General features: G+C 44.4%; 3 protein-coding genes across 6 annotated transcripts; 1 reads left to right on the top strand and 2 right to left on the bottom strand.

Moving 5' to 3' along the window:
• ZMAT2 (zinc finger matrin-type 2) lies at positions 1-6770 on the bottom strand. Of its 2 annotated transcripts, none has more exons than XM_067031781.1 (6): positions 6684-6770; positions 4755-4848; positions 3637-3760; positions 2316-2389; positions 1723-1868; positions 1-1059 (listed from the first exon to the last, which is right to left on the bottom strand). In XM_067031781.1, the coding sequence occupies exons 1-6, from the start codon at positions 6720-6722 to the stop codon at positions 916-918; spliced, it is 621 nt and encodes a 206-aa protein (XP_066887882.1). In that variant the 5' UTR covers positions 6723-6770; the 3' UTR covers positions 1-915. The 2 variants fall into 2 exon arrangements, with proteins under 2 accessions (XP_066887882.1, XP_058917317.1); XM_059061334.2 differs by lacking the exon at positions 6684-6770 and adding an exon at positions 5179-5298.
• Positions 6684-13800, bottom strand: LOC131755073 (histidine--tRNA ligase, mitochondrial). 2 transcript variants are annotated; one of them, XM_059061271.2, is made up of 13 exons: positions 13483-13800; positions 12201-12275; positions 11685-11804; positions 11478-11573; positions 10658-10783; positions 10445-10552; positions 10093-10191; positions 9680-9773; positions 9236-9363; positions 8901-9143; positions 8620-8736; positions 7287-7433; positions 6684-6870 (listed from the first exon to the last, which is right to left on the bottom strand). In XM_059061271.2, exons 1-13 carry the CDS (start codon positions 13699-13701, stop codon positions 6811-6813), a joined length of 1632 nt encoding a protein of 543 aa, XP_058917254.1. In that variant the 5' UTR covers positions 13702-13800; the 3' UTR covers positions 6684-6810. The 2 variants fall into 2 exon arrangements, with proteins under 2 accessions (XP_058917254.1, XP_058917255.1); XM_059061272.2 differs by lacking the exon at positions 10093-10191 and having other exon boundaries at positions 13483-13799.
• HARS1 (histidyl-tRNA synthetase 1) lies at positions 13789-26859 on the top strand. Of its 2 annotated transcripts, XM_059061277.2 has the most exons (13): positions 13789-14021; positions 14301-14390; positions 19196-19315; positions 21514-21609; positions 22250-22375; positions 23020-23127; positions 23279-23377; positions 23607-23700; positions 23953-24080; positions 24173-24415; positions 25662-25778; positions 25979-26125; positions 26475-26859. In XM_059061277.2, exons 1-13 carry the CDS (start codon positions 13932-13934, stop codon positions 26544-26546), a joined length of 1530 nt encoding a protein of 509 aa, XP_058917260.1. In that variant the 5' UTR covers positions 13789-13931; the 3' UTR covers positions 26547-26859. The 2 variants fall into 2 exon arrangements, with proteins under 2 accessions (XP_058917260.1, XP_058917261.1); XM_059061278.2 differs by lacking the exon at positions 19196-19315 and having other exon boundaries at positions 13861-14021.
• Positions 26860-26913: the final 54 nt, after the last annotated feature.

Raw genomic sequence — 26913 nt, 5'->3', positions numbered from 1 at the left:
TGGGATGTTCCCACCAAATGTGAAATAGGCCCAGTCAATGCTATTTATTATACATGTTGAACAGCCTCTGAGACCCAAGGGCTCCCATATGAGGTTTTCTCCTTTTTCTTTTTTGCATCAAACAGGTTCTTCCAAGAGCCTGCTTACAAGGAAGACAAAAACAGAGTAATCCTCAATAAAAGGAAACAAATAGGAAAAGCTGAACAGTTTACATATGAAGAACAAAGGTTAAAAAACTCACCAGACAAAAACCACACCAAACACTCATCCCATTTAATTTCCTGTTACATGCTTTGAGGAAGCTGAGAACACCAGGCCCCAAGGCAGCAATGCTCCTGAGGCTCTAGCTTAGGCTCCCTCTATGTGACAGTTTCATGCACACGCACCCGCACATACCAATGACCCAGGCAGAAGTACACATGCATGCACAGGTGGCCGGAGAACCAAGGGGCGGGACTGGGGGAGAATGGCAAAAGGAGGGGCCAGTCAAGGATATGCTATCAACTGGAAACTGGGGACCCAGAGAACCCTTCTGCTGTAGGCTAAGCAAGAGTAAAAATTAAAACAAAGGCAGAACACAGGGTAAATGTAGGATGCTCAGATGAGATGGACAGATGAAGAGGGAAAGATGCAAAGGGAGTTTCGGGAAAGCAGCCTCAGAAGAGGTGGTTTTTCTTTATTGGGAACTCAGATAATCAGAGGTCCTCTGTCTCCAGTGAAATACTGAGGCTGAAGGAACATGCCACAGCACATTCCTTTGCATCCTGTGCTCTCTCCCAAGGTAGAGGGAAACCACAAACACCCACCCTCTAGCCCTCCCCACTGCCACTCTTAAGGACTTTCCCCAGTACCTCCCAAAAGGTGATGCCCACACACACAAAGTTAGGCCTGGCAAAAAGCCAAGCATAGAAAGCCTCAGTAACTCTTCTTGGTGGAACCAAAACCAGAGAAGCCCATCACAGCTGCCATCTCATCATCCTCCTCAAATGTCAAGTCCTCCTCAGCCCTCCTTTTCTTCTCCTTCTGTTTCTCTTTCTTGTAGGCTTTGGCCTTTTCCTCCTAGAAGGGAAATCACTCAGAATCAGTTCAGACTCATGAGCAAAATGTTGAAAGAGATAGGTGAGCTTCCTTTCTATCTTTAGAATAAAATAATTAAAGACAAGTAAAATTTCAAGAGCAGAGGAAAAGCCACAGTAAAGATCATAAGGGACAAGAAAGAGAAGTTTTAGCCTGTGGAAAGCATTTCTCAATCCTACACCCCAGTTCATCTCTAGTTCTTAACAAGGTGATATGAGTAAAGCCACATAAGAGGAACTAACATTTTGGGGCATACAGTACAAGCCAGGAACTGGTCTAAGTGCTTTATGTATATTATATCCTAAGATCTTGAATATGGGGAAACAGAGGTACAAAGAGGTTATACAGCTTGTCCAAGATTCACAGCCAGTATGTGAAGGAAACAGAATTCTGACCCAGTCAGCCTGGCTCCACGGGCCTGCTGGGGACTAGGTGCATTTAATTAATCACACCTGCAGTTAAAAAAAAAAAAAAAAAAAAAGTATGGCCCAGAGAGTCCAGAAAAAAAGGATAGGTTTGGAACCATTTCCTTCAGATCATGAGAGTCCCAAACAAGGGAAATAAATGTTCCCCTTAATGTACAGAAATTCAGAAGATACAGCTCTCCTCTGGGGATGGGACTGGAATGAAGAAGAGAGCCTCTACCTCTTCTCTGAGTTCCTTCATCCTTTCCTCAAAATCATAATCCTTCTGCTTCTCTTCCATCTTCTTCTTGTTGACTTCAAAACGTTTCTTCACCTGATCCAAAGTGGAACGTTCCACACGCATAGACATGCCCAGGTTTCGCTGATCTGGGAAGGGTCAACAGTGAAGAAGGTAAGGTTGTTAAGACATGCTAAGTCCCTCAAAAAGTCTTTTCCTGACATTAAAAAAAACCAAAAAACAGACTCATAAAACACACAGTAAAAATAATTAGGGCTAAAAAAAAGTTCCCTGGCAGCAGCCCCAGATAACAAGATACACGCAGCTTTCAACTACCCTTACTGAGCAGATGCACACCAGTGGGGACAGCTGGGCCCTGGAGAAGACAATGGTCTGGGCTTGTTGAGAGCTTAGAACAGATACTCACCTCATGGACTCCAGAAACATTAAATAATGAAGTAAAGAATGACCTATGCTGAAGCAACTAGAGAATTCCCCAGACATTGAAAAAGAGGCCCAATAGAAACTACCCTTTCCCGCACCCCACCTCCAAAACTCAAATCCAGCCCCAATCACAAACTACCTCCAAGCCTTACGTTTCTTTCCATTAATGTGATCCAGGAAGTTGATGGAGTCTTTCACCACACAGTCACAGACATTGCAATAGTATCTAGAAAACAGAAAAAGACAGCACTATGGTCAAATCTGGTTGTAAGGATTTTATCATTTTCAACCAAAAAACTCATTATCTTTAGGTAAAATTTCTTTTTAGAAGAAGCATTCTCATTTCCACAAAGCCTTAGCTCTTGGACGAGTGTGGCTGCCAACCTCCAAGATGGCCCCCACAATGATCCCACTCTCCTGGTATTCCTACCCTATATAGGCCCTTCCCATTTTGCACCAGCGTTAGTCTGTGTGATCAATAGAATGTATCAAAGGTGATGCTATGTCACTTCCAAGATTAGGTTATTAAAAAACATGGATTCTGTCTTAGTCTGTTCATGAGGATCATGTGCCCTGGGGAAACCACTTGCTTTGTTGTGAGCAGCACTATGGAGCGGCCCATGGAGCATAGAACTGAGACCTCCAAACCACAGCCATGTGACAGAGCTTGGAAGCAGATCCTCCAGCCCCACTTATACCTCAGATGAATGCAGACCCAGCAGACACCTTGATAACAGCTTCGTGAGAGACAGTGAGCCAGAACCATCTAGGTAAACCTTTCCCAGGTTACTTCCCCACAGATACTGTGAGCTATCCATTGTTTTATGCTGCTAAATACTGGGTTAATGTATTAATTTAAATAGCAATAGATAACTAACACAAAGAGGAAGGACAACAGTGGATTTACTCAGAGAAGCAGCTCAGAAAAGTGTCACTCATTGTTATCTGTGTTACGCTCCTGCTGGAAAACCTAACTGGACAGAGAGGTAGTGGTGAGCAAAAAGATGAAGAGTTCTTGTGGGACCCTTCTATAATCCAAAGGTTATAGTCTTGGTCTAGGAGGAAGGTGCACAACCAGGAAATCCATAACAGCTACAACCTTTGTAGCCAGTCTGGAACCTCAACCCCCTTTATTCACCATCAACAGCTCCTGGGCTCCATTCTAGCTTCACCTAACTTCTCCCCTAGAAATCTCCTCAGTAGTCCTTTTCTTCATTTCTTCCTCTGGCAGGAAAACAAATAATCCCTTTTAAGATATTAAGAAGTAGTTACAGTGCTAATATGAAGAAGCCTACAGAGTGACCCCTCTTAGAGACACTATTATGTTAACGTGAGACCTTGGAGGACAATGGATGGAATTACAGGAAACAAGGTCGTTATTCTAAGGCCAGGTACCCTGCTCAACACTTCCTAAAACCAACACAGTTTATTAGACTTACTACTGGCTGCAGAGAAAGATGAAAAGCCACTCACCCTCCCATCTCAGACTGCGGGGTGGTCTTGGTAATGACGATTGTCTTCCCAAGTTTGGATTCCAGGTCCACCTTGTAGTCCCTATGCCGGAGAAGCTCTCGCTTGACTGGCTGCACTGGTTTTCCTGAAATATAATGGGGAAGAAAGTCCCTTCATTATTAGAGTTCCTTAACCAGAAAGGAGAAGAAACGCATGAAATCCAAAATCCTGAGGTTTACTTTCATGTCTTTTTGAAACCTGAAGCAAGGGACACAACAGTCACTTCTAGCAGTAGCTAAGGAGAAGCTCAACACAGAAAAAATGACAAGCAATCCTTAACTCTCTACATCTTTCCTCCACTTCAAAGCCAACGAGTCTAAAAGCAATGTTTTTTATTTATTAATTAACTGAATTGTGGGGAGGAGTTCTGAATTTTCACAAAAAGCAACCTTTTAAAAGAAAAGTAAGACCACTCAATAGTGCTTTCAAACAGATATCCCAAGCATAAAACAGAAAGGAATCTTCTGAGAGCTGGGAAAACTTTTAAAGAGGGACCAACATTTAGGAAATATCTGTTATATAGCAAGTACTATTGCACAAGTTACATAAAAACCAAGAGTTTGATTATGCAACGTGGTGTAGAAGTAGAGCAGAAAAAAATGTACAGTTTGAAAACAGATGAGAAAATAAGACGTTTCCTTTTATACAGTGGAATCTCTAAGAGAGAAGCACCAACTCCCTGACATTGTATAACGCACAGAGAACAGCAAGCACTAAGCGCTAGGTTAAACAATACCATGTTCCCTGCTGCTCTTCAAAAGCAATAGTACATAGCAGCAAAATATTCCTTCTTCTGTCACTAGTAAGGATCCCACTCTCTTCTCTGTACTTGAGGAAAGTACGAAATGAGCTAAGCAAAGGTAGGGCAAGGAAGCAGAATCACAGAGCTAGAAAGCACCTCAAAAGCACTTCAGTCCATCTTCTTGCTCTCATACCTGAAGAAACTGAGGACCAGGGAGGCAATGCTCTGCCAAAGGTTACACGAGAAAGGACGACAGCGCATTTCAACTCCCCACCCACTCTCCAACCACTGCATCGCCTCTATAATACACTTAGCACTTGATGGAGAAGGCACCCACCATCCTTCTTTTCTCTCTCTTCCGTGAGCCTCTTCTCGGCGAGCTTCTCATATTCATCTTTGTCCCACTTTCGGCGAAAGTCCAAGTTTTTTGTCTGGGGGGAGGAAAAAGCGCTTGAGATTCGTCGATAATCGTGTCCGACTCCTGGAAAAACGGAAGCGCGTCCTCGCTGCCAAGGCGGCCCCGGGACCTGGGGAAAGCGAAGCCTCTCCGGACAGCACCAGGAGGCTGAGGTTGCCTCAGGACCCCAACCAGAGCCCTCCCCGATTCCACTGACCCTGTGCCAGGGCCTTACGAAGAAGCTCTTGAACTGGGGCCATTAGATTGTGAGGAGGTGTCGGTAAGTCAATCGGGTGCAGAATACTCGGCGCCGAGAAGCCACCCCCGACCCCCCACCCCAAACCTCCTCACACACAACACCTACCCCACTGCCCGACGCCATCTTCACTGCGAAGTGAATGGGAAGCCGGAAAATGCCGTAAAAAGCGGCCTTGAGCCGTAAAGCAAGCTTCCCTCCAATAAGCTTAAACTCTCGTGTTCTAAACGAGCTAAGCACGGGAGGGCTTCTAAAACAGGATTTGTCGGCCCCGCCCCTGCTCCAAAGAAATAGCGCATGCGCAAGGAAAGTATGAAGCAACACGGAAGTAAGGGCGCCTGGAAACGTTTTTGCCGTGGCTTTCAAAACAAGCGTAGATTCAACTTGTCTTTTTAACCAAAGAGGAAAATGAGATTCAGATCAGTGCTCTCTAATCTAATCTAATCAATTTGCGTGCACTGCCAAGAATTTCCAAACCTTCTTTAAGGCTGAAGCGCCGTTATAGGGGCTCTAGATGCTTCATTTACCTGTATGCACTAAAAATATGGCCCCAAGAGCGCCGACTGTTTGTAAAGGCTACAGCCTTTCCAACCCACATATGCAAAGCGCTTTTTGCAGCTTGTCTCTTTATCTTGAAGCAATGCTATCAAACTTTGGTTAATTCATTTTTCCTTCAACTGAGAAACATCAGAGTCATTCAATCTATAGGGCACAGTTTAATCAACATGATGGGACTTGGGAAGGTGGGTCATCAGCAACACTCTAGCGTGAAGAACTCTAGCAGATATCTCACTATACATTGATTTAGTGACTGTATCTCCAATTTGGGGGGAAGGGGAACTGTGGCTGCTCCCTTCACTGAATACAGAAACATCACCCCAGGGAGGTTACTCCTAGCTCACAGAATCCTCCAGTGTACACTCAAGCGTTTTCCATGGCCTATGCAAACCAATCCCTTGATAACAAATTACCCAAACTACTATATTTAATATTTTATTTAATATATTATACAACCACTTCTAGAACAGGCACCTCCATGGCAGGACATGGAAGTCAGAGCAGTGATTCTGGCACAGGTAATGGTCTCCAAAATCTCAAAAGATCAGATCTCAATCTTGTCAGGTCTCATATTAAGTTCAACATTCAAGATTATTAAACAGACAACCTCACCCTGCTATTATTAACAATGGATGGGCTAGAGAGATGCCACATCAATATGGGCACTGCTATGCCCTTGGATAGCATCTCTGTCCTCAAACAAAACAGAAAACAGTCATTGCCCAACTCTTTGCTGTCTCCCAAAAACTCCCTGGACAGGCCAAGGGCAGGTTATGGACAAACTTCCCAGAAACTGGCTCAGAAGCCAGAGCAGAAGGCTAAGTATTTGACTTTTGATCTCAATGGTCAGAATCCTCTCAACCTGAGGTGACTTTCCCAGAGACTTGCTCATAGCAACCATCTCAGTACCTGTTGGCAGCACTCAGGGGCATTTCAAACCTGCCATCTGCCTCGGACGTTAGAGCATGTCTCTTTCACGTACCAGCCATCTGCGCCATGCAGAATAGCTGCTCACACTAACCCAGGAGTCCTCAGGGCCTTCTACAGTTCTGTACCCAGGAAGGATGAAGGATGCAGAGGCGCTTGTCATCCATCCTGGCCAGCAGTTGTGAAGTCCCTCAGGAAGTCAGTCCTAGATGAAACCTTTTCTACAAAGAGCAGCAGATGGCATTCAGGCAAGGATCAAGACTCAGACAGTCGCTTCTGAATTTCAGCCACAAGGTTTTCCCGTGTAATGGCCACCTGAAACATAACAGAACTCTCATGTGACAAACTAGAGAGTGATACTAGTTCCTTAGCCATTACTTTTCTGGATTCATTTAACTCTGCAACTGCTCCCACTATTTATGCAACCAGTAGGGAGGAGTATGTGCTTCAACCTGACCTGGAGAATGTATGCCCTCAAGACTAAAGGGATTCAAACACCTGATCTATGTCTATTTTGTTGATTAGTCTTGAAACACCCACACAGATTTCGTTTGTCCTTTTGCCCACCCAACCAATCATCGGCTATAATGGTTGCCTAGGGTGGGTGCTCATTCATCTCTATCACGATTAACCCTGGATATAGTTTCTCAGCCAAAAGATATATATTTCTTAAAGAATCTAAAAAAGGTAGAAACACTTGGTCCCTCCTATTTCTGCCTGCCCCCACTCACCTCCTCCCTGCTGGCCACTGAACGGAGTTTGATGACCCCTTCTTTCAGTTCTTGCTCACCAATAATGACCACCAGTGGGATGCCCATGTTCTCACAGTAGTGTAGTTGAGTTAGTAGTTTAGGGTTGTTCTTATACATCAGCTCTGACTGAAAAGGGTGAAGAAAGAATAGAGGACTTAGGGACTTCCCCGGTGGCACAGTGGTTAAGAATCCGCCTGCCAATGCAGGGGACACGGGTTTGAGCCCTGGTCCGGAGAGATCCCACATGCCGTGGAGCAACTAAGCCCATGCGCCACAACTACTGATCCTGCACTCTAGAGCCCGTCAGCCACAACTACTGAGCCTGCGTACCACAACTACTTACTGAAGCCTGCACGCCTAGAGCCTGTGCTCCGCAACAAGAGAAGCCACTGCAATGAGAAGCCTGCGCACCGCAGTGAAGAGTAGCCCTCGCTCACTGCAACTAGAGAAAGCTTGCACGTAGCAACGAAGACTCAACACAGTCAAAAAATAATTACTTAATTTTAAAGAAAAGAATAGGGGACTTAGAAGTGACCATACCGAAGCAACCTAAGTGTCCATAGACGGATGAATGGATAAAGAAGATGTGGCACATATATACAATGGAATATTACTCAGCCATAAAAAGAAACGAAATTGAGATATTTGTGGTGAGGTGGATGGACCTAGAGACTGTCATACAGAGTGAAGTAAATCAGAAAGAGAAAAATAAATACCGTATGCTAACACATATATATGGAATCTAAAAAAGAAAAAAAATGGTTTTGAAGAACCTAGGGGCAGGACAGGAATAAAGATGCAGACACAGAGAATGGACTTGAGGACACGGGTAGGGGGAAGGGTAAGCTGGGACAAAGTGAGAGAGTGGCATAGACTTATATACACTACCAAAAGTAAAATAGATAGCTAGTGGGAAGCAGCCACATAGCACAGGGAGATAAGCTCGGTGCTTTGCGTCCACCTAGAGGGGTGAGATAGGGAGGGTGGGAAGGAGACGCAAGAGGGAGGAGATATGGGGATATATGTATATGTATAGCTGATTCATTTTGTTATAAAGCAGAAACTAACACACCATGGTAAAGCAATTATACTCCAATAAAGATGTGGAAAAAAAAAAAAGAAGTGACCATACCACTCAAACCCCAGAAGCAGGCATATCCAAATAAGTAAGTAGCTAGCCCTCATACCCTAAGAAGACACACTGGTGAAGACTAGAAAGATCTTAAGTTCCACCTTAGGCATAAGGTAGAAGTGGGCCTGGTGCATGAATTCCACATATACCTAGATGTTTTGGATATTAGCTCCATTATACCTTGATTCCAGCATCCCAAAGCTCTGCAATTAGCTTCAGCCGTTCTTGGAGAAAGTTATTCTGTGGTGTGGCCACAAACACTTGGGTCTCTGTGGTCCGTATCTTCTCACCAAAAGTCTAATAAAAGAGAAAGAGAAGGTAAAACTAATAAAAACTTCCTTTGCACCAATAATTCAAAAAAAAACCAAAAACAATCATCAGAAAAACAATCCAACTGCACTTCCAGAAACATGAGAGTTTTTAAGGTCTGCAGCCCCACTCTAACCCTACCGAGGACCTACCTTCATCCTCTGCTCCACAATGGAGAAGATCCGCTCCACCCCAATGCTGAGCCCCACACATGGCACCTTGTGGCCTTTGGGGTCAAACATGCCCACCAGCCCATCATAGCGCCCACCAGCAGCCACACTGCCCACATTCAGTGGCTCCTCCTCAGCATGAGCTGGGGTCTGTAGCAGCACTGCTTCATAGATCACTCCTGTATAGTAGTCCAGGCCCCGAGCCAGGCTCAGGTCAAAGGAGATCTGTGGGGACAAGGTTATAGTCAGTCTTAAACAAGACTCAGGACCCTGAGAGCCCTAGACACAGCAGGAGGTCCACTCCCTACCCAGCTTACCTTCTCAACAATTCCAAATAAAGTCAGGTATTCAAATAGCAGCTTCAGGTCTCCCAAGCCCTCTAGGGCCTGCTTGTTCTGGGATAGTCTGGGATCCTGGAACATTTGTTTCACCAAGGATACCCCTCCTGGGGAGAAATAAGGTCTGTGTTATACACTCAAATGTGTTTCATCCAAATTTATCCCTAATATGCTCCAGCTAGTCCTCCTCATTTTCTTAAAAAAAAAAGATCCTGATCACATATGACCAGATTCTCCTCCTCTGCCTCCATCTTTGACACCTGAAGACATAACTGGTTACAGTAAGTAAAAAGGTTATTAAATTAAAACCAGGCTCTGGAACTTGGCACATTTATGAAAAGGAGCTGTTTCAGAGGTAGAAGTTATACACTTATCACCCTCACTTTGGTTCTATCATGTACCTCTGAAAACACTGATTCTTACCATGACATTGGACGTAATCCCCAATTCGATCAGCTACTTCAGCAGCCAGGCCTTTCTTTGCCACCATCTCATGTCTCACATCTTTCCAAGACATCTGCACAAACACCCAAACATTAGCCTAGCCCCAAGATCCTTCTTTCTCTTAATTGAAAAGGACATCTCATTTCCTTCATTATGTATGTCACGAGTAGCTAACACTCTACTCAGCAAAGTCAGAGGCAGCTTAGGAAATCCAGCCATAATCTCCACGGCACAGCAAAACTCAGGTCTCGTTTCAGAATGTCTCCTTACCTTCCTCCCAGAAATAGCTAACTTCCAGCCACCATCTCCTATTTTCCTCTAAAGGTATATACAGATTTGAAGACAGGGCAGAAATTCTGATAGGATCTACTGAGGCATGTCTTCTTTGTTACCTTGTCTAGTTTGTCTACCGAGGAGCAGATGGCATGGAACTTGCTTTCAGGAACACCACAGACGGCAAATATCCCATCCAAAATCCGCCGGTCATTGACCTGTGAACTCAATGGAAGTGACCCAAGTGGGTTATGAATGACCTCTCCCTCAAAACAATGGCAGTTCCTACTTGCCTGACTCATAAAAGGGATAGAAAGGAAATTCCACCAGGTGACTATATAGATATAAAATGCAACACCTGTACTAAGAAAGTCCTAGAGCTACAAGCTTAATGGCTGGGGTCACGTATGTTTTCAAACAGCATTAGGCCAAATCGAGACTTCTCCCCTCAGTCCTCGGCTCTGGCCTCACCTTAATGAGAAAATCCCCCAGCTGCAACCCACTAAGGATTTCACACATGATCTTCAAACACTCTGCATCAGGGATCATAGGGTCAAACTGACCAGCAATGTCAAAATCCTACAGCAAAGAAAAAGACAGGCGAAAAAAAATTACTGAGCAGCCAGTTCCTAGGTTGCGGTCCCCAGAACTATCAAACCATGCTGCCTCCATCAGGTCACTTACACACTGACAGAACTCCCTGTAGCGGCCTTGGACTACGGTTGGGCTCTCCCGACGCCACACCTTTCCAACATGATAGCGTTTCATCTTCTTCACTTTATTCATGGCCAGATAACGAGCAAAAGGGACCTCACATAAATAGGTTAAGGAGGAAAAATACTACATCCGGAGCTTAGCCCCAGTGGAAAGACATTAGGGAGGACCGGGCCTCTATCAATTGGATCTCATCCACTAGGATTAGAACAAGAACTTTCTCTGTCTCCTTTCCCACTATCACCAAGGCATAGCAATCAATAAACATTGAATAGTGTCAAATGAAGGAATCCCTGCAAGTTTGGTAGAAAGCTGGGGAAGCAGAGATAGAAACGACCCAAGAACTTCAAGTCTGGGCCATTCCCTCCCATTCAGATCAATTCTCAACAGTCTCAGAAGAGTCAAGCTTCAGAACCTGGATTTGCCTACAACTTCTATATCAGTGTTTCTTCAAGTGTTCAAGGACCACCTGCATCTTAATTAACCAGGTACCTATTTAAAATGCAGATTTCTGAACACCACTCCAGCTACAGAATTAAGAAAATCTGGGGCTAGAGGTCAAGAATCTGTATTTTTGCAAGCTTCCTCAAGGGATTCTGACACACTATAAACTTAAATGACAGAGCTCCAGGCCAGGCGCTGCTGGCAGAATTGCCTTCTGGAATAAACTTGAAGTAAAGGCTGCTGCCAATGAACCTATAGGGTCCCAGAGTCACTCCTGTCCCGTTATCAGAGAATGCCCTCTGGGTTTGGAAAGAGGTAAGTCAGGCTCCCATACTTAGAAGGATACAGTAAGGTCATAGCGCAAGGACAATAGCTCTCCACCCTGATCCTTCAGATCATAGATGAGCCCAGAGTCCTCTCCATACTTTTCAGTAAGTATTTCCTACAGGGCTCAAACAGAAAGTGCCACGGTTAAAAGGAGGACTCCAGAACATAGGCTAGACGCCCTTTGGGAAAGAAATGGGGTTCCTGCACTCTTTTTTTCTCCTCTTACCTTTAGCTCAAATGCCGGGGTATCCAACCCCTTTGCTCCATGACGTTTAAAGCAGCTAACAACCATATCAAGAATTTTCTCCCTCACAACCATCTGCTGGGGACTAAGATCTCTGGTGCCCTAGAAACCAAAAGGAGCCAGAGTGAAAACAAAGACAAAGACAAGTCCATTTAAGACAAAGAGTTAAACTACATCTATAATCTAAGGTCTGGAGTTGAAATGTCTTTGAGTTCAGACAATGATGAGCCCCACCCAGTACCTCAAGAATAGTGAAGAATTAGTGAAATAGTGAAAAATTAAAAATAGGGAATACCCTGGGGGTCCTGTGGTTAGGACTCTGTGCTTTCACTGCCAAGGACCTGGGTTCAACCCCTGGTCAGGGAACTAAGATCCCACAAGCCATGCGGCACAGCCAAAACAAACAAACAAACAAAAACATTAAAAGTGGTCAGGAAGAGAAGAACAGGGCAGAACTACAAGGCACTCTAATGGACAGGGTGGGGCAAAGGGCATTACCTTTGGGGTCTTGATAATAAAATTTGATTTCTCTTGATGTGGTTTCATTTGGGTTGCTAACGCTGCCTCCACAACCTGGCAGAAGAAATGTGAGATACGGCTCCTCTCAATACTGGCCAAACTTGTGGTATCTCTACCCCTGTTTACCATCAATATGAAAATACTTTTGGCCCTGAGCAAAAGGAAGTCTGAACACTATTTTATCTATCCCAATCTCAGCCCACTTCCAAAAACCTAGTTGTATCTGCAATATATATGTAATACATATGGGATCAGATGTTTACCATACAAGCTTCCTCACTGTAATTGGAGTTTTTTAAAGTATGAAAAACTTTAACCAGCAAAAAACAAGTAAGGCACAAAGCAACCCAAGACTAACACCACTAACCATATAGGAGTAGGGATTAGTATGATCTCCAGTTCTCAGTTCCTACTCAAAGAGCAAAAAATAAGAATTGTTAATAAGGTAGTAATGGTCATTAGGTTTGGACATAGGGAAAAAGTAACTGGAAGACAGAAGAGAAACAGCCCAAGAACACAGAACATGCCTGTGGAATGAAAAGGAATGGATTTCCTGATTGGAAAAAAAAAAAAAGCAGATTGGTAGGATGCTGTGACTGCAAATAACAAAAGATCTGAGCTCTGCTGTTCATGATAGCACAAAGCATCTACTAGGAACACAACAGTGTCATTCCCAAGGTAAAACAGAATCTGTGATTTTGATTATCATCAGCAGGCTGTATGCCCTTCCAGAAATATAGAGTCTGTAGTAGTTCATACTTTGGCAGATTCTGTGCTCCAAAGGACAGCAGTTGAAGCCCACAACCCCTCCTAAGAATCCATAATCTCTGAAAACTAAAAATTTTGAGGTAAATTCTAATGTGAACTCACTCTACTTATGGCCGTTAATCATCTCACTTAGTGGGAATATTCATATATTTTGCTTAAAAAAATTTAAATGTGTTTGATCCCAAAAGTTTCAGATAAGGGACTGTGGACCTATATTAAAATGCTCCCTTACTGTGTAGCCATAGGTAAGTCATTTAACCTTGGAGCCTCCGTTTCCTCAACTGTAAAACGGAAATAATAACCCCAACATCTCAAGATTGCTATGATGATTAAATGACAAAGCATCCTAAAAGGCCTTAGCTCTGTGTCGGTATATGGTGGGCACTCAATAAAAAACCGACTATTAATACTGCGGGAGTACAGGCCGCGAGTCTATGGTTTCAGACCCGGAGATCCTGCCCCGACAGACCAGAGCTATCTCAGTCTGGCTCACCTGGCCATGAGAATGGACTGCCCTGATGCATACAGCACCGGGCGGCCGCCGGAGCTGGCCAAACAGCACAGCCCAGGCCCTCCCATGTAGGAGTCCGAGCTGGGGCATCGTGCAGCAGGAGGCAGGATTTCCGGAACACGAGGCAAAGGACCTAGGAAGGAGGCAGACAGGACCCCAGGCAGGGTACAGGGCGCTGTAGAGGCGAAGCCCGAGCACCATAGAAGAGGTGAGCGTTTCTACACCTCCCGAATCCCGCAGAGCAGCTCCAGTTCTCTCTGGCTCCCGCCCAGCTTCCGCACTTCCGGTAGGAGCCGGAAGTGGTTGTTGTACTGAGTGGTGGCTTTCTAGGCGTGCGGGCCCTCGACTCGATAGCCGGAAGTCATCCGAGCTGAAGCTGTGGCCCCCCCACAACCTATCTAGATAGCAGTCAGCTCCAGTTGGCAGCTAGTATGGCAGATCGCGCCACGCTGGAGGATCTGGTGCGATTTCAGGGAGAGCGCGTGCGGGTCCTTAAGCAGCAGAAGGCCAGCGCCGAGCAGGTACGACCCAGGAGGCAGGAGAGGGAACAAAGGAAGGCCTGGGAAAACAGAGCGGGGAGTGGTCTGCACAGAGGATGGGGATGTGGAAGAAAGGACTGGACTCGTAGGTAGGAGGACGGGCTGGGTGGGGAGGTAGCTGCGGTAGGACCCGAGAGAAGCAAAGCTAGGCTTGGGAGCGAGATATGCCCCACATCCTGATGAGAGAGGGATACTGAATGAATGACGGAAGAAGGAGGGGGTGGCAGATGTGGTAGCTCAGCGCCTACTTTCCCTCCACAGATCGAGGAGGAGGTGGCAAAACTACTGAAACTGAAGGCACAACTGGGCCCTGATGAAGGGAAACAGAAGTTTGTGCTCAAAACTCCCAAGGTAAATATTCCTTTAGGGAGCCTCTGAGAGGGTCCCTAATTCCACTCACAAGGACGCATATATGCCTGCTTCTCTAAATCAGGTCATTGAGGAGGATCTGAAATCCTGCAGAGGAAACAACAGTTGGCTGTAGGCGCCAGGCTGGATTGGACTCAGAGTCATTCTGGGATGGCAAAGTGATGGCGGAAACTAAGCCAGCTGGTCACTTAGGGCAGTCTACCTGCTACTGCTACTCCTTCTTTCATTCAGTAAATATTTACTGAGTGCTTACTGTGTGCCTAGCACTGTACAAAGCAGTGAGTGTACCATGGTGAACAATATAGCCTGCCCTCAGGGAGCTTACATTCTACTGAAGGAAACAGACTTAGGAGAAATAATCCCACACATGGATACGTAACTACAAATTGTGTTAAGTGATGTAAAGAAGTAAAAACGATGCTCTGAGAAAAATAAGGGAGAACTGGGAAGTCTGAAGAAGTGATAGATTAGCTGACCTAATAGATGAGTGGAAGACAGCCCGGTGAAGAGTGTGAGGAAGATAAGTCCAGGTAGGGTATGGAAATCCTGAAGTGAGAAAGAACCTTGGTAGTTTCCAGGAACTATAAAAAGACCTTTATGACTAGAACCAAATAGAGAAGGAGAGTAGAATGGAATGAAGTTGGAGATTCTTAGCTCAACCACCATGATTTCAGTTCAGATGCCACTTTCTGTAAGTTCTATAAACTGAACTATTTACCTATCATCTGGGTTCTCTTGGCACTTCATAAGTATCTCTGTTATTACATTTATTGCTGACTTTTCATTATTCACATGGTTTATTTAACCCGAGAGTCTGGGACTAAATAGGTGTTCAATGAATGTATGTGAAATTCCAAAGTAGAGGGGAGATGATCTGTCTTCCTTATGTTGAGATGTCACCATTTAAGAGTAATTCTTTGGGCTCCTAAAATCATTGAGCTATTCCTTTCTACATATAACTCATTTCAAAGGTTAAAGAGATGGTGTAAAACCCCAAGGCAGTGATCATCAATAATTATTCAAACTACTGGGGGAAAAGATTAATGGGGATTTATGATAGATCAGGCTGTCCTCAGCTAAACCCAGTGATCAATCTTAGCATCACTAAAAGTAGGACAACCAGACATTATGTTCCTCTTGATGTGATGCAATAAGAAGTACACAGCACCACCTATGAAGTATTCTTGCCAAGAAGAATTGTACCTGAATCTAATCAGTCTTCAGACTTAACTACCAGTTTACCTAACTACCAGTTTACTGGAAATATGGGAAATAGAGGAACATGTTAAATGACCACATTGAATATATGGTTAACCAAATCTAGAATGAGAAAAATTCTTTCAGAAAAATGACTCAGTTTCCTCAACAAATAAAGGACATTTTTTTTAAAAAGGAAAGGAAACTGTTGCAGATTAAATAGACATGAGACATATCAACCAAGTACAAGTTATGAACTTATTAAGAATCTGATTCAAACAGTCAACCATAAAAAGATATTATTGTGGCAGTTGGGAGTAATTAAACATGGTTTGGTCACTAGGTAAAGGGTTGCTGTTAAGTTGTATTGGTTGTAAGAAAGGTATTGTAGTGTTTTGTTTTTTAATCCTTATATGTTAGACAATCATACTGAAATATTTATGGATGAAAGTATATGATATCTGGGATTTACTTTAAAATACTGCAGGAAAAAAATGTTGGGGCTTAGAAGAATAGCAGATGTTGATAGTTGTTGAAGGTAGGTAATAAACACAGGGTGGGGTGGTCCAGTGTACTATTCTCTATAATGTGTGTTGGAAAACTTCCATAATTTAGTGTTAAAATGAGATACAGCAGAAACTAACACAACACTGTAAAGCAATTATACTCCAATAAAGATTTAAAAAAAAAAAAAGAAAATGAGAATATACTGGAGAGTTAATATCCACTTAGTTTGTTGAAATACATTTCGTGACATGTGATTCATAATTAACAGAAAACTCAGTAGTATGGGGAAAGGACTTTTTCAAGGGACCTTCCTGGTCAAAATTATTTTCATAATGTTATTTGCCTTTTTCACTTCGTTTGCGTTGAAGGTGCAAAAGCACTGGTGTGTAGAACTGCTGGTGTCTTAGCACAAATTAAGATGTTGGCACTGAGCTGTACTAATAACCATTATGTTCTTTACTTTCGTGAACTCACAGTAAAAAAAAAAGATTCAGTTTCACTTAAGAATGTCCTTGATAAAACAGTAAAAATTATTAATTTTATTGAATATCGACCCTTGAGTACACTGGTTTTTAATATTCTGTATGAGGAAATGTAAAGCACAGATGAAGCACTTCTGCTGCATTCCAAAGTAGGAAGAATGCTTGTGCCATGTGTGAACTGTAGGCTGAACTAGCTACTGTTTTCATGGAAAGCCTTTTTTATTTGAAAGAAAAACTGAAAGATAAACTATTGTGTTAAAGATTTGGACATTTTCACAAAAATGAACCAAGTGAGCCTCGTCACCTCAAGGAAAACATTCAACAGTATTTGTTGCCAGTGATAAAATTCAAGTGTTCAAGTCAAAGTTAGAACTTGTATTTCCCACCATGAGCTTGACAGGTTCTCATTACTTGAAGACTTTCCTGATGAGATCTATGGTAACATGAACAAATATGGTTTTTTGATATTGTATAATGAGGCATATCAACATTTGGAAGATCTGTGTAACTGTTATCAAAGAACAAATATTTTCTAAATGACCAATGCATGATGTTATAAAATTGTGCCTGTGTAGAATATCCAAAGTACAAGATAGAGTAACAGATATTTTTTAAATTGTACTAAAATATACATAACATAAAATTTGCCATTTCAACCATTTTTAGGGGTACAGTTCAGTGGCATTAAGTACATTCATATTGCTGTGCAACCATAACCACTATTCATCCCCCAGAACTTTTTCATGATACCAAACTGAAATTCTTTACCCATTAAACAGTAACACCCCATTCTCCCCTCCCTTCAGCCCCTGGTAACCATCGTTCTACTTTCTTTCTCTGTGAATTCTGGGTACCTTATAATGGATTTTATGTAACAGTGTGAAAAGTTCATTGATGTACTTTCAGATTCCACATTGCAAACCAATCCTTAAGAAGCTCTCCCTCTTTGGATTTTGGTGTAGTTTAAGAAGAATATCTACAATTAGCTGAAAAGTTTATTAAAAATATTCCTCCTGGGCTTCCCTGGTGGCGCAGTGGTTGGGAGTCCGCCTGCCGATGCAGGGGACACGGGTTCGTGCCCCGGTCCAGGAAGATCCTACATGCCGCAGAGTGGCTGGGCGTGTGAGCCATGGCCGCTGGGCCTGCGCGTCCGGAGCCTGTGCTCCGCAATGGGAGAGACCACAACAGTGAGAGGCCCGGGTACCAGAAAAAAAAAAAAAAAAAATCCTCCTTTTACAGTTATACATCTCTGTAAGGCTAGATTTTCTTTATATATTCAACCAGAACAACATATCACAACAGAATTGAATGCAAAAAGCATACATGAGAATTCAGCTGTCTTCTATTAACCCAGGCATTAAAGATCTGCAAAAGTGTAAATCAATGCCACTCTTCTCACCAAATGTTTTTGTTTTGGAAAGTAGTTAACATTTTCCTAAAATGTTATTTATGTTAACATGTAATGGATTTTCTTTTTGTTAAGTGAATTAATATTTTTAAATCTTTGCAGTTTTAATTTATAATACGATAAATATTGATAGGTATAATCCACTTTGGGGTCCTTAGTAAATAGTAAGAGTGTAAAGGGGTCCTGAGACCAAAGAGGTCCCACTTGTGAGTAGCATATAAAAGCCCAAACTAGAAGCTCTGACCTGGAAGAACAGAGTTCTAGTACTGACTGCCAGGAACCAGCTGAATGGCCTTAAGTAATGATTTAACTTCTCAACACATTCAAATTCATTTACTTAGCCCTTGTCATAGGGCTATCAGAAAAAAATTGAAGAAAAAAATAGTGGAGACTTCCCTGGTGGTGCAGTGGTTAAGAATCCGCCTGCCAAAGCAGGGGACACGGGTTTGAGCCCTGGTCCGGGAAGATCCCACATGCTGCGGAGCAACTAAGCCTGCATGCCACAACTACTGAGCCTGTGCTCTAGAGCCCATGAGCCACAACTACTGAGCCTGCGTGCTGCAACTACTGAAGCCCACGCACCTAGAGCCCATGCTCTACAACAAGAGAAGCCACCACAATGAGAAGCTGGCGCACCACAAAGAAGAGTAGCCCCCGCTCGCCACAACTAGAGAAAGCCCGCGCGCAGCAATAAAGACCCAATGCAGTCAAAAATAATTAAATAAATTTTAAAAGATAAAAGAAAGAAAGAAAAAACTGTATTCATTAGGATTTTTTTTAAGGTATGTTGGGAGAGAATGTTACTTGTAAAATTTGGAATTCGATTCATTAAGCCAGTTTGAGTTGGTTATATGCCTGTCATCAGGTAGATGTTTTCTATTAGGCAGGGGAATGTTCTGCTTCCCAGAAAATGAGTTTAGGAAAATTTCTCAGAGAACAGAGTTCCAAGAATTCTAGAAGATAGAACCAAACTAAAAAGGGGTTGGAATTTAGAAGGGTGAGAGCAAATGGGTGTGGTAATTAATAAGGAATTGTTTGTACTTGTTTTACAACTCAGTGACCTGTAGGAAAACCTAAGTTTGGGGCAGGGTTTTCATTCGCCATCACTGAAGTCATGCTTTTATATTTCTAGACCTTACTGTTCTTTGTTTTTAAACCCCATCCCTGGTTCTCTGGCTGATTTTGACTCCAAGGGCACAAGAGACTACAGTCCCCGGCAGATGGCAGTTCGGGAGAAGGTGTTTGATGTAATCATCAGTTGTTTCAAGCGCCACGGTGCAGAAGTAATTGATACACCCGTGTTTGAACTAAAGGTGAGGGGTGGATGAGGAGAAATTGCCTAGTGAAATAATGGGTATACAAACAACAAAGAGGATGGAAAGAGAGTGAGGCCCAAAGGTGTCTCTCTTGTTGCAGACAAAGATTGGCATTTTCTCCATGAGAAGGGAGACAGGACTGGCATAGAGAAAGAGGCCCTGCTTTTTATTTACCTTGGTTGTGGCTGGCAGCATCCAAGAGAGCCCTTCTCAGGAGCGGAAGTTGTTATGGCTCCTGTCTACATTGAATTCCATGGCACCTGTACTTGAGATGTTTCCTAGATACATGTAAATCGAACATATAACGGATAAATATGCAACCAGTCTCCTATTGATGGACCCTGAGGTTGTTTCTAGTTCTTTGCTATTAAAAAACAGTTCTTTGCATCCCTCCCTGCTTAAAATCCAGTGACTCCCAATGCATTTATAATAAAATCCAAACTCTTTACTCAGGCTTACAGGGCCCTACATGATGTGGCAACTGCCTACCTTTCCCACCTCATCCTCATGTGCTTCTTCCCCTTGCCCACTGTGCTACTATGGTCTTTTTCTATTCCTGGAACATACTAAATATGTTTCTATCTTCAAGCCTTTGTTCTTGCTCTTCCCTCTTGCTGAACTTCCTTTTTCTCTAGCTCTCTGCATGACTCTAATTCCAGAGTAAATTAGACATGACAGATTTTAATTTCAGATTCAACTAAAATGCCATTCCTCAAATACTCCTCTCTAACTGCCTTGTCTAAAGGAGCCCTTGTCTATCACATTGACATATTTTATTTCCATTAAAGCAGCTATCACTATCAAAAGTAATGTTAATTTGTTTCCTTGCATTAACGTACTGCCTGTCTCTTTTCATTACTATAGAAGATCCATGGGGGCATGGACTGCCTTTGTTCACTGATGTATACACAGGGCTTAGAACAATGTCTGGTACTAGTGGGCATTTATCTGCAGGGTAAATGCACAGAAGTAGAATTTCTGGGTCAAATGGTTGTACTCATTCCTACTTCTACCAACTATATTAGTTTGCTAGTGTTCCCATAACAAAATACCATAGACTGGGTGGCTTAAAGAATAGAAATTTATTGTCTGGAGGCTAGAAGTCCAAGATAAGCTGTCAGCAGGGTTGGTTTCTTCTGAGGGTCATGAGGGAAGGATCTGCTTAAGGCCTCTCTCACTGGCTTTTAGATGGTGTCTTTTCCCTATGTCTTCACATCATCTTCCCTCCGCTGTGTCCAAATTTCCACTTTTCATAAGGACATGAGTTATATTGGATTAAGACTCATCCTAATGACCTCATTTTACCTTAATTACTTCTTTAAAGACTCTGTCTCCGAATAGAGTCACAATCTGAGGTTACGGGGGCCGGGTGGGTGCAGGGAATAGGGCTTCAATATATGAATTTCGAGGGGACACGATTCAGGCCATAATGCCAACCACTGTATTCTCAGGCCATAACACCAACCATTGTATGAGTGTTTCTATTTTCTACACACTGGGAATTTTCAGGTTTTTTTGAACTTTGCCAGCCTGGTAGTGAAATATGTTATCTTGTTGAAGACATCACAGGGCAAGTACTCTCTCAGTTTTGGCTTTTGACAGTGTTCAAATCTCAGGCCATAATAAAAACATTTATCTTTGTTGATCTCATGACCCATTCCTAGGCATTTATACTCAAAAAAAATATTCAAAAGAAAAAACTGTGTACCCAAATATATTTATTGAAATGCTATGGAATTTTTTTTTTCAATTGGAATAACCTAAACATCTATCAGTGTAACACTAGGCAGGAAGGAAATAGCTTCTTCTCACTAGAATATTATGCAGCTTTTTTTTTTTTTTTTTGGCCATGCCACACAGCTTGCGGGATCATAGTTCCCCAACTGGGGACTGAACCCAGGACCTCGGCAGTGAGCACGCAGTCCTAACCACTAGACCGCCAGGGAACTCCCAATGCAGCTTTTAAAAATAATACTTCAGCTCTGTCACAAAATGGAAATGTGATAAGCAGAAAACCAAATTGGTATTTCCTTGATTATAACTACATCAAATAAGGGAACATTGGGAGAGAGAACAGAGGAAATGTAGATAAGTTGAAATCAGTCATAGTTAGAATGGTGGGTTTTTGTTTTTAAAACGTCCTTTCAAGTTGTTATATTTATCATTATGATCACATTTCTTTGTGTTTTCTCCAGGAAACACTGACTGGAAAGTATGGGGAAGACTCTAAGCTTATCTATGACCTGAAGGACCAAGGTGGGGAGCTGCTGTCTCTTCGCTATGACCTCACTGTATCTTTTTAAACTTTGGATGTATTGGCCCTTACTGGGCTGGGGCTTTTTCTAGCCTCAGGTTTGGGGGCAGCTAGACATAGGTGGGATCAAATACAATGCCTCTTGCAGTCAGGGAAGTTATTTCTCTAAACCAGGAGCTGGGCTTTGGCTAAACAGAGCATAGCTAGCCTTCGAAGGCTTGTGAATCCTGAGTGAGACCTCAGCTTTATGTCAGGGTCCAGTTCTGATTCTGCCAACAATCCCCTGGATTCAGAACACGTCTCCCTTGCCCTGGCTGGTGGACAGAGTTCTCCCTAATTGACCAACAGCACGTTTCCTTTATCTCCAAGCTATGTCAGAGAATCATCTGCTTAGAGATCCCTACTTGGGGCCCTTTTTCTGCTCCTTGGCCAATCTGCCCACCCCCCTGCTATGCTCAGCATAGCCCCAAAAGAAAAGAGCCTTAATATTTTATGAGACTTCAGCTGCCCTGTATGGTAACAAAGTTGATTCTTGCTGATGTTCAGAAATGCTGTTAATCTTACAGATGGTGGTTTTACCCACACAAGGTGCGGTTAGACCCCAGCTTCTGTCGGTGATGATAATCAACTTCCAGACTGTGAATGGTGGGGCTTCCCCCTTAACTCTTTGTCATCAGGTTCCTTTTGCTCGATATTTGGCAATGAATAAACTGACCAACATTAAACGCTACCACATAGCAAAAGTATATCGGCGGGATAACCCAGCCATGACCCGAGGCCGATATCGGGAATTCTACCAGTGTGTGAGTATGGGAGCAGGATGGGTAAGGAGGCCCTCCCTTGAGCCAGTAGAATCTATTCAGTACTTATGGTGTCCTGAAAAATCTAGATGCCCCAGATAATGCTAACCCTAAGATTTCTTTAGTATTTTCATATACAAGACAGGGATTATTCTCCTCATTTTATCTGAGGAAACTTGAGGCTCAGCAAGATGAAGAGATCATAGGGATAAGAAAGGCAAAGTTAGGACTAGAACTCTTGGTCCAGTGCTTTTTATATTAAACCACAGTGATAGGATCACAGCAAAGGATGAGGAAACTGGATTTGAGGTACTGTCGCCCAGACTGGTGGCACAGCTTCTGAATGAATAAAGGACTAAGGCTGTAGTCCTTTATCCACTGTGCTTAGTGCTCCCACAACAGTGGAAGGAAATAAGGAAAAATAGATGAGTGAGATAATGAAGGAATAGCCCTGTGGATGGAAAGAAAACCAGGACTGGTAAGAGACCCAGGAATACTGGGGTTTTGCTCTGGGCTGACAGACGGAGAATGAAGAATGTGGTCTGCGCATGAGTGCAAAGAGGCCTCCTTCATAGAGAGCAGAGCTCCCAGGAGTCCTCCCTCAAGGTTAAACCCCTGAGGACCTCTAGCTAACCCTCTCACTACAGGATTTTGACATTGCTGGGCAATTTGACCCCATGATTCCTGATGCAGAGTGCCTGAAGATAATGTGTGAGATCCTGAGTTCACTCCAGATAGGCGACTTCCTGGTCAAGGTCAGAGCTGAATGGGGCCGGGAGGGCAAAGCTGGGCCTGGCCTCTCACAGGAGAAGGTCCTGGTGCAGAGGAACCAGTAGCCTAAGTGTCCAAGGCTATCGAGGGTCATGTAAGGAGATTCTCTTCTCACTATGCCTCGGGTCGCTGCAGGTGAATGATCGGCGCATCCTAGATGGGACGTTTGCCGTCTGTGGTGTTCCTGACAGCAAGTTCCGCACCATCTGCTCCTCAGTGGACAAGCTGGACAAGGTAACGACCCAAACACCTGACTCTTCTTTTCCCAGATCCCACCCTGCCCTGAGAAATGGAAAAGATTAGGAGAGAGAGGGCCCTGCCTCTGTGCCCACAGAGGAAGATTAGCCCCAGGATATAGGTTGACGGGCAGCTTCTGCTCAAGACCACCCCCTGAGAAGGGCTCACACTTGCTCTGCACTGGGGAAGCTGCCCAGGGTTCCCTGACTGGTATTTGTCTGCGCAGGTGTCCTGGGAGGAAGTAAAGAGTGAGATGGTGGGAGAGAAGGGCCTGGCACCTGAGGTGGCTGACCGCATTGGGGACTACGTCCAGCAGCATGGTGAGAAACAAACCCTGCCTCCGCAGCAGCCATCCCCCTGCCCTCAAGCGAAAGCCAAACTCCTCCGTGTGTGTGTGTGTGTGTGTGTGTGTGTGTGTGTGTGTGTGAGAGAGAGAGAGAGAGGGGGGGGGGGGGGGAAGGGAGGGAATGCATGTGTGTGTATGCACACATGCATACATGTGTAATCCAGAGGAAAAGGTAAAGCTCTTATCTTTTTCTTCTTGTCAGTCTGGCTCACAAATCTGTCCCTAGGTGGGGTATCCTTGGTGGAACAGCTGCTCCAGGATCCTAAATTGTCCCAAAACAAGCAGGCCTTGGAGGGCCTGGGAAACCTGAAGCTGCTATTTGAGTATCTGACCTTGTTTGGCATTGCTGACAAGGTGAGTCAGGTTGGGATGGGAGCCTTAGCTGAGCTCCGGGGCTGGAGGCCTTTGATCCTCATCTGCTGCTGACCATGTTCTTATCCCTCCAGATCTCCTTCGACCTGAGCCTGGCTCGAGGGCTGGACTACTATACTGGGGTGATCTTTGAGGCAGTGCTGCTACAGCCCCCAGCCCAGGCAGGGGAAGAGCCCCTGGGTGTGGGCAGTGTGGCGGCTGGAGGGCGCTATGATGGGCTGGTGGGCATGTTTGATCCCAAAGGGCGCAAGGTACCGTGTGTGGGGCTCAGCATTGGGGTAGAGCGGATCTTCTCCATTGTGGAGCAGAGGATGGAGGTAGGTCTTAGGGCTGGGTGGAAGACATTCTGGGCAGATGGTGGCACCTGAGCTATCTTCTTTGATCTCTAAGGGGGCAAGTAGTACTGCATTGGGCAAGTTGCATCTTTGCAAAGAAATGGAGACAAGACTGTTGCTGTCCTTCAGACTCCCACCCCATTATAGGCAGCTTGATGGATCTTTGATCATTCTTTCTTCAAAAAATCCTTTGCTCCCTACTTCCTTCAGAGCTGTCAGGAATCTAGGCCAGTATATCCAAAGACCTGGATCTTCCTCACAATACAGAACACTTAATACTTTACTACTCTGTGCTAGGCACTGTGCTTAGTGCTTTTCATGCATTGTCTAATAAAACTCTTAAACAGCCCTCTGAGAGTACCTACTTTTATTATTTACATTTCTCAGGCAAGGGAACTGAAGATTATAGATCAAATAATTTGCCCAGGGTTTAAGTGGCAGAGTCAGAATTTGGATGCAGGCAGTCCAACTCCAAAGTCTTGCTCCCAACCACTCTGCAATATTGTCTGTAAGTGGGAAGCGTGTATCTGAGGCTGTGGGATCCCTCAGATGGCTATCCTGACTCTCTAGCACCTAGAGTAACATGAAGAAAGCCCTTCTTGGCCTCAAGCCCACCTTTGTTGCTACTGCTCTTAAGTGGCTGGTTGCCTTTCATCCCTCGGGTAATGCTCTGGCAGTAACCTTACCCCTGCCCCCACCCTTTTCTCTAGAGTGGAACCCATTGGTGTTTTCCAATGGAGGTCACTGTTCCAGTAGGCATCTTATGTTGTAAGAACAATGGGAATAGTTTTCCAGAAAAAGAGACAGCAGCAGCATTCTTTCTCCCCTCCAGCCACACCCCCCCCAAGTTGTGCCCTATGGCTGATGTATAAGAGACACAGTCTCCTGGCTGTGGGAACTGGGACTGCCAGGGGTGATTGGATTGCCTGGGTGAGCTCAGAATATCACTTATGATGCATAAGGTTCTAGATGGAGATAAGCTTGAAGTTACTGTACATAAGCTACCTTTGCCCTCCATTATTAATTCTGGCAAGTCATATGTACAAACCAGTCAGTTCATTTCTTATTCTTCTGAGAGCTACTTTTTGCCCAATTGCTAGATGAGAAGACTAGCCTGCCCTGGTGGAGTTGGGCCTGGTCTCAGAATCCTGACAAGAGCCTGCTCTGCTTGCTCTTTTAAGGTGCTGTAAAGGGTAGCCCAGTTCTTTCTTAACTGCTTCTTCCCTAGGCCTTGAAGGAGAAGGTACGGACCACAGAAACACAGGTGCTTGTGGCATCTGCACAGAAGAAGCTGCTGGAGGAGAGACTGAAGCTCATCTCAGAGTTATGGGATGCTGGGATCAAGGTAGAGGAGGCAAGCCCCAGGGTGGCAGCAAATTTGGGAGTGCTGGACACAAATGAAATAAAAGCTTATCCATAGTGGCCCTGCCATTACTGTGACTTCTTGGGGTGAAGGTCAGAGCAGGGTGCCAACTTGGGCCCCAAGGAGACTGTCCCAGAGGACTGCAAAAGACAGCCTTCATCTCCTTCCCTGGCCCCCTGCAGGCAGAGCTGCTCTACAAGAAGAACCCCAAGTTGCTGAACCAGCTGCAGTACTGTGAGGAGGCAGGCATCCCACTGGTGGCCATCATTGGCGAGCAAGAGCTCAAAGACGGGGTCATCAAGCTCCGCTCGGTGGCCAGCAGGGAAGAGGTAAGTAGGTGGACAGGAAGGCTGAGGGATGGGGAATGTATGCCATTTCGGCAGGCCAAGGCCCATTCAAGACCTAAGCAAAAGCCTGGCATTCATATTAACGCCCAGTCCTAAAGGACTTAAGGGGGTAATATGTTAAGTATGGTCATGGTAGGGTAAAATCTCCATCCCCACACATACCCTGTGTCTCTCCACCTCCCCCAAGAAGCGCTGTCTCCCCTGAGGTGTTTGTTTGATTAGGTTCCTGCGCCCAGCTGAGCCAGGCCTGATAACTAGAGGAAGGTATGGGTGCTCAAAGAGCAGTGGAACACAAGATGCTCATACCACCTTGTTCCTCCATCCTGGCCAGGTGGATGTCCGAAGAGAAGACCTTGTGGAGGAAATCAAGAGGAGAACAAGGCAGCCCCTTTGCATCTGCTGAGTTGAACTATCAGAGGAAAGTGGGACTGGCACTATTTAAGGCTAAGACAAAACTCTGCATACGTACTTCAACAGCTTTGCACGTTTCCTTCCCAACAGGAAGGCCTGAAGATTTGGTCAAAACAGAGACTTTTTAATTTTTATTATGATTATTTTATTGGTAATCACAGGCAAAAATGGCCACTCAAAAATGGGTGGACCACGGAGAACTGGCCCAAGATGGTCTCCTCGGCAGGGCCCTACAACCAGGTGGAGGGAACGCTTCCCACAACCAGCCGCCGCGGAAGGTCCAATAAAATGCCTCAACCACTGGAGCCTGCCTGTGTCACTACTGCCTAGCCCTGCCTTCCCTGTCAGAGCCTGGGGCT

The sequence above is a fragment of the Kogia breviceps genome, chromosome 4 (assembly GCF_026419965.1).
Source record: "Kogia breviceps isolate mKogBre1 chromosome 4, mKogBre1 haplotype 1, whole genome shotgun sequence".
NCBI lineage: Eukaryota > Metazoa > Chordata > Mammalia > Artiodactyla > Physeteridae > Kogia > Kogia breviceps.
This window is presented reverse-complemented; position numbering and strand designations above follow the sequence as displayed.

Coding starts and splice junctions, on each gene's coding strand:
- ZMAT2 (XM_067031781.1), bottom strand. CDS start 6,722: ATGGATGACAAGCGCCTCTGCATCCTTCATCCTTCCTGG. Junction 3,761..4,754: donor AGAGAGAGAAAAGAAGGATG/GTGGGTGCCTTC, acceptor ATTATATTTCAG/GAAAACCAGTGCAGCCAGTC. Junction 1,869..2,315: donor TCACATTAATGGAAAGAAAC/GTAAGGCTTGGA, acceptor GACCCTTCCCAG/ATCAGCGAAACCTGGGCATG.
- LOC131755073 (XM_059061271.2), bottom strand. CDS start 13,701: ATGGTGCTCGGGCTTCGCCTCTACAGCGCCCTGTACCCTGCCTGGGGT. Junction 10,784..11,477: donor CCTTGCGCTATGACCTTACT/GTATCCTTCTAA, acceptor TATTTATGTGAG/GTCCCTTTTGCTCGTTATCT. Junction 9,774..10,092: donor CGGTAGACAAACTAGACAAG/GTAACAAAGAAG, acceptor GTGTTTGTGCAG/ATGTCTTGGAAAGATGTGAG.
- HARS1 (XM_059061277.2), top strand. CDS start 13,932: ATGGCAGATCGCGCCACGCTGGAGGATCTGGTGCGATTTCAGGGAGAG. Junction 21,610..22,249: donor CTCTTCGCTATGACCTCACT/GTATCTTTTTAA, acceptor CTTTGTCATCAG/GTTCCTTTTGCTCGATATTT. Junction 24,081..24,172: donor TGTTTGGCATTGCTGACAAG/GTGAGTCAGGTT, acceptor TTATCCCTCCAG/ATCTCCTTCGACCTGAGCCT.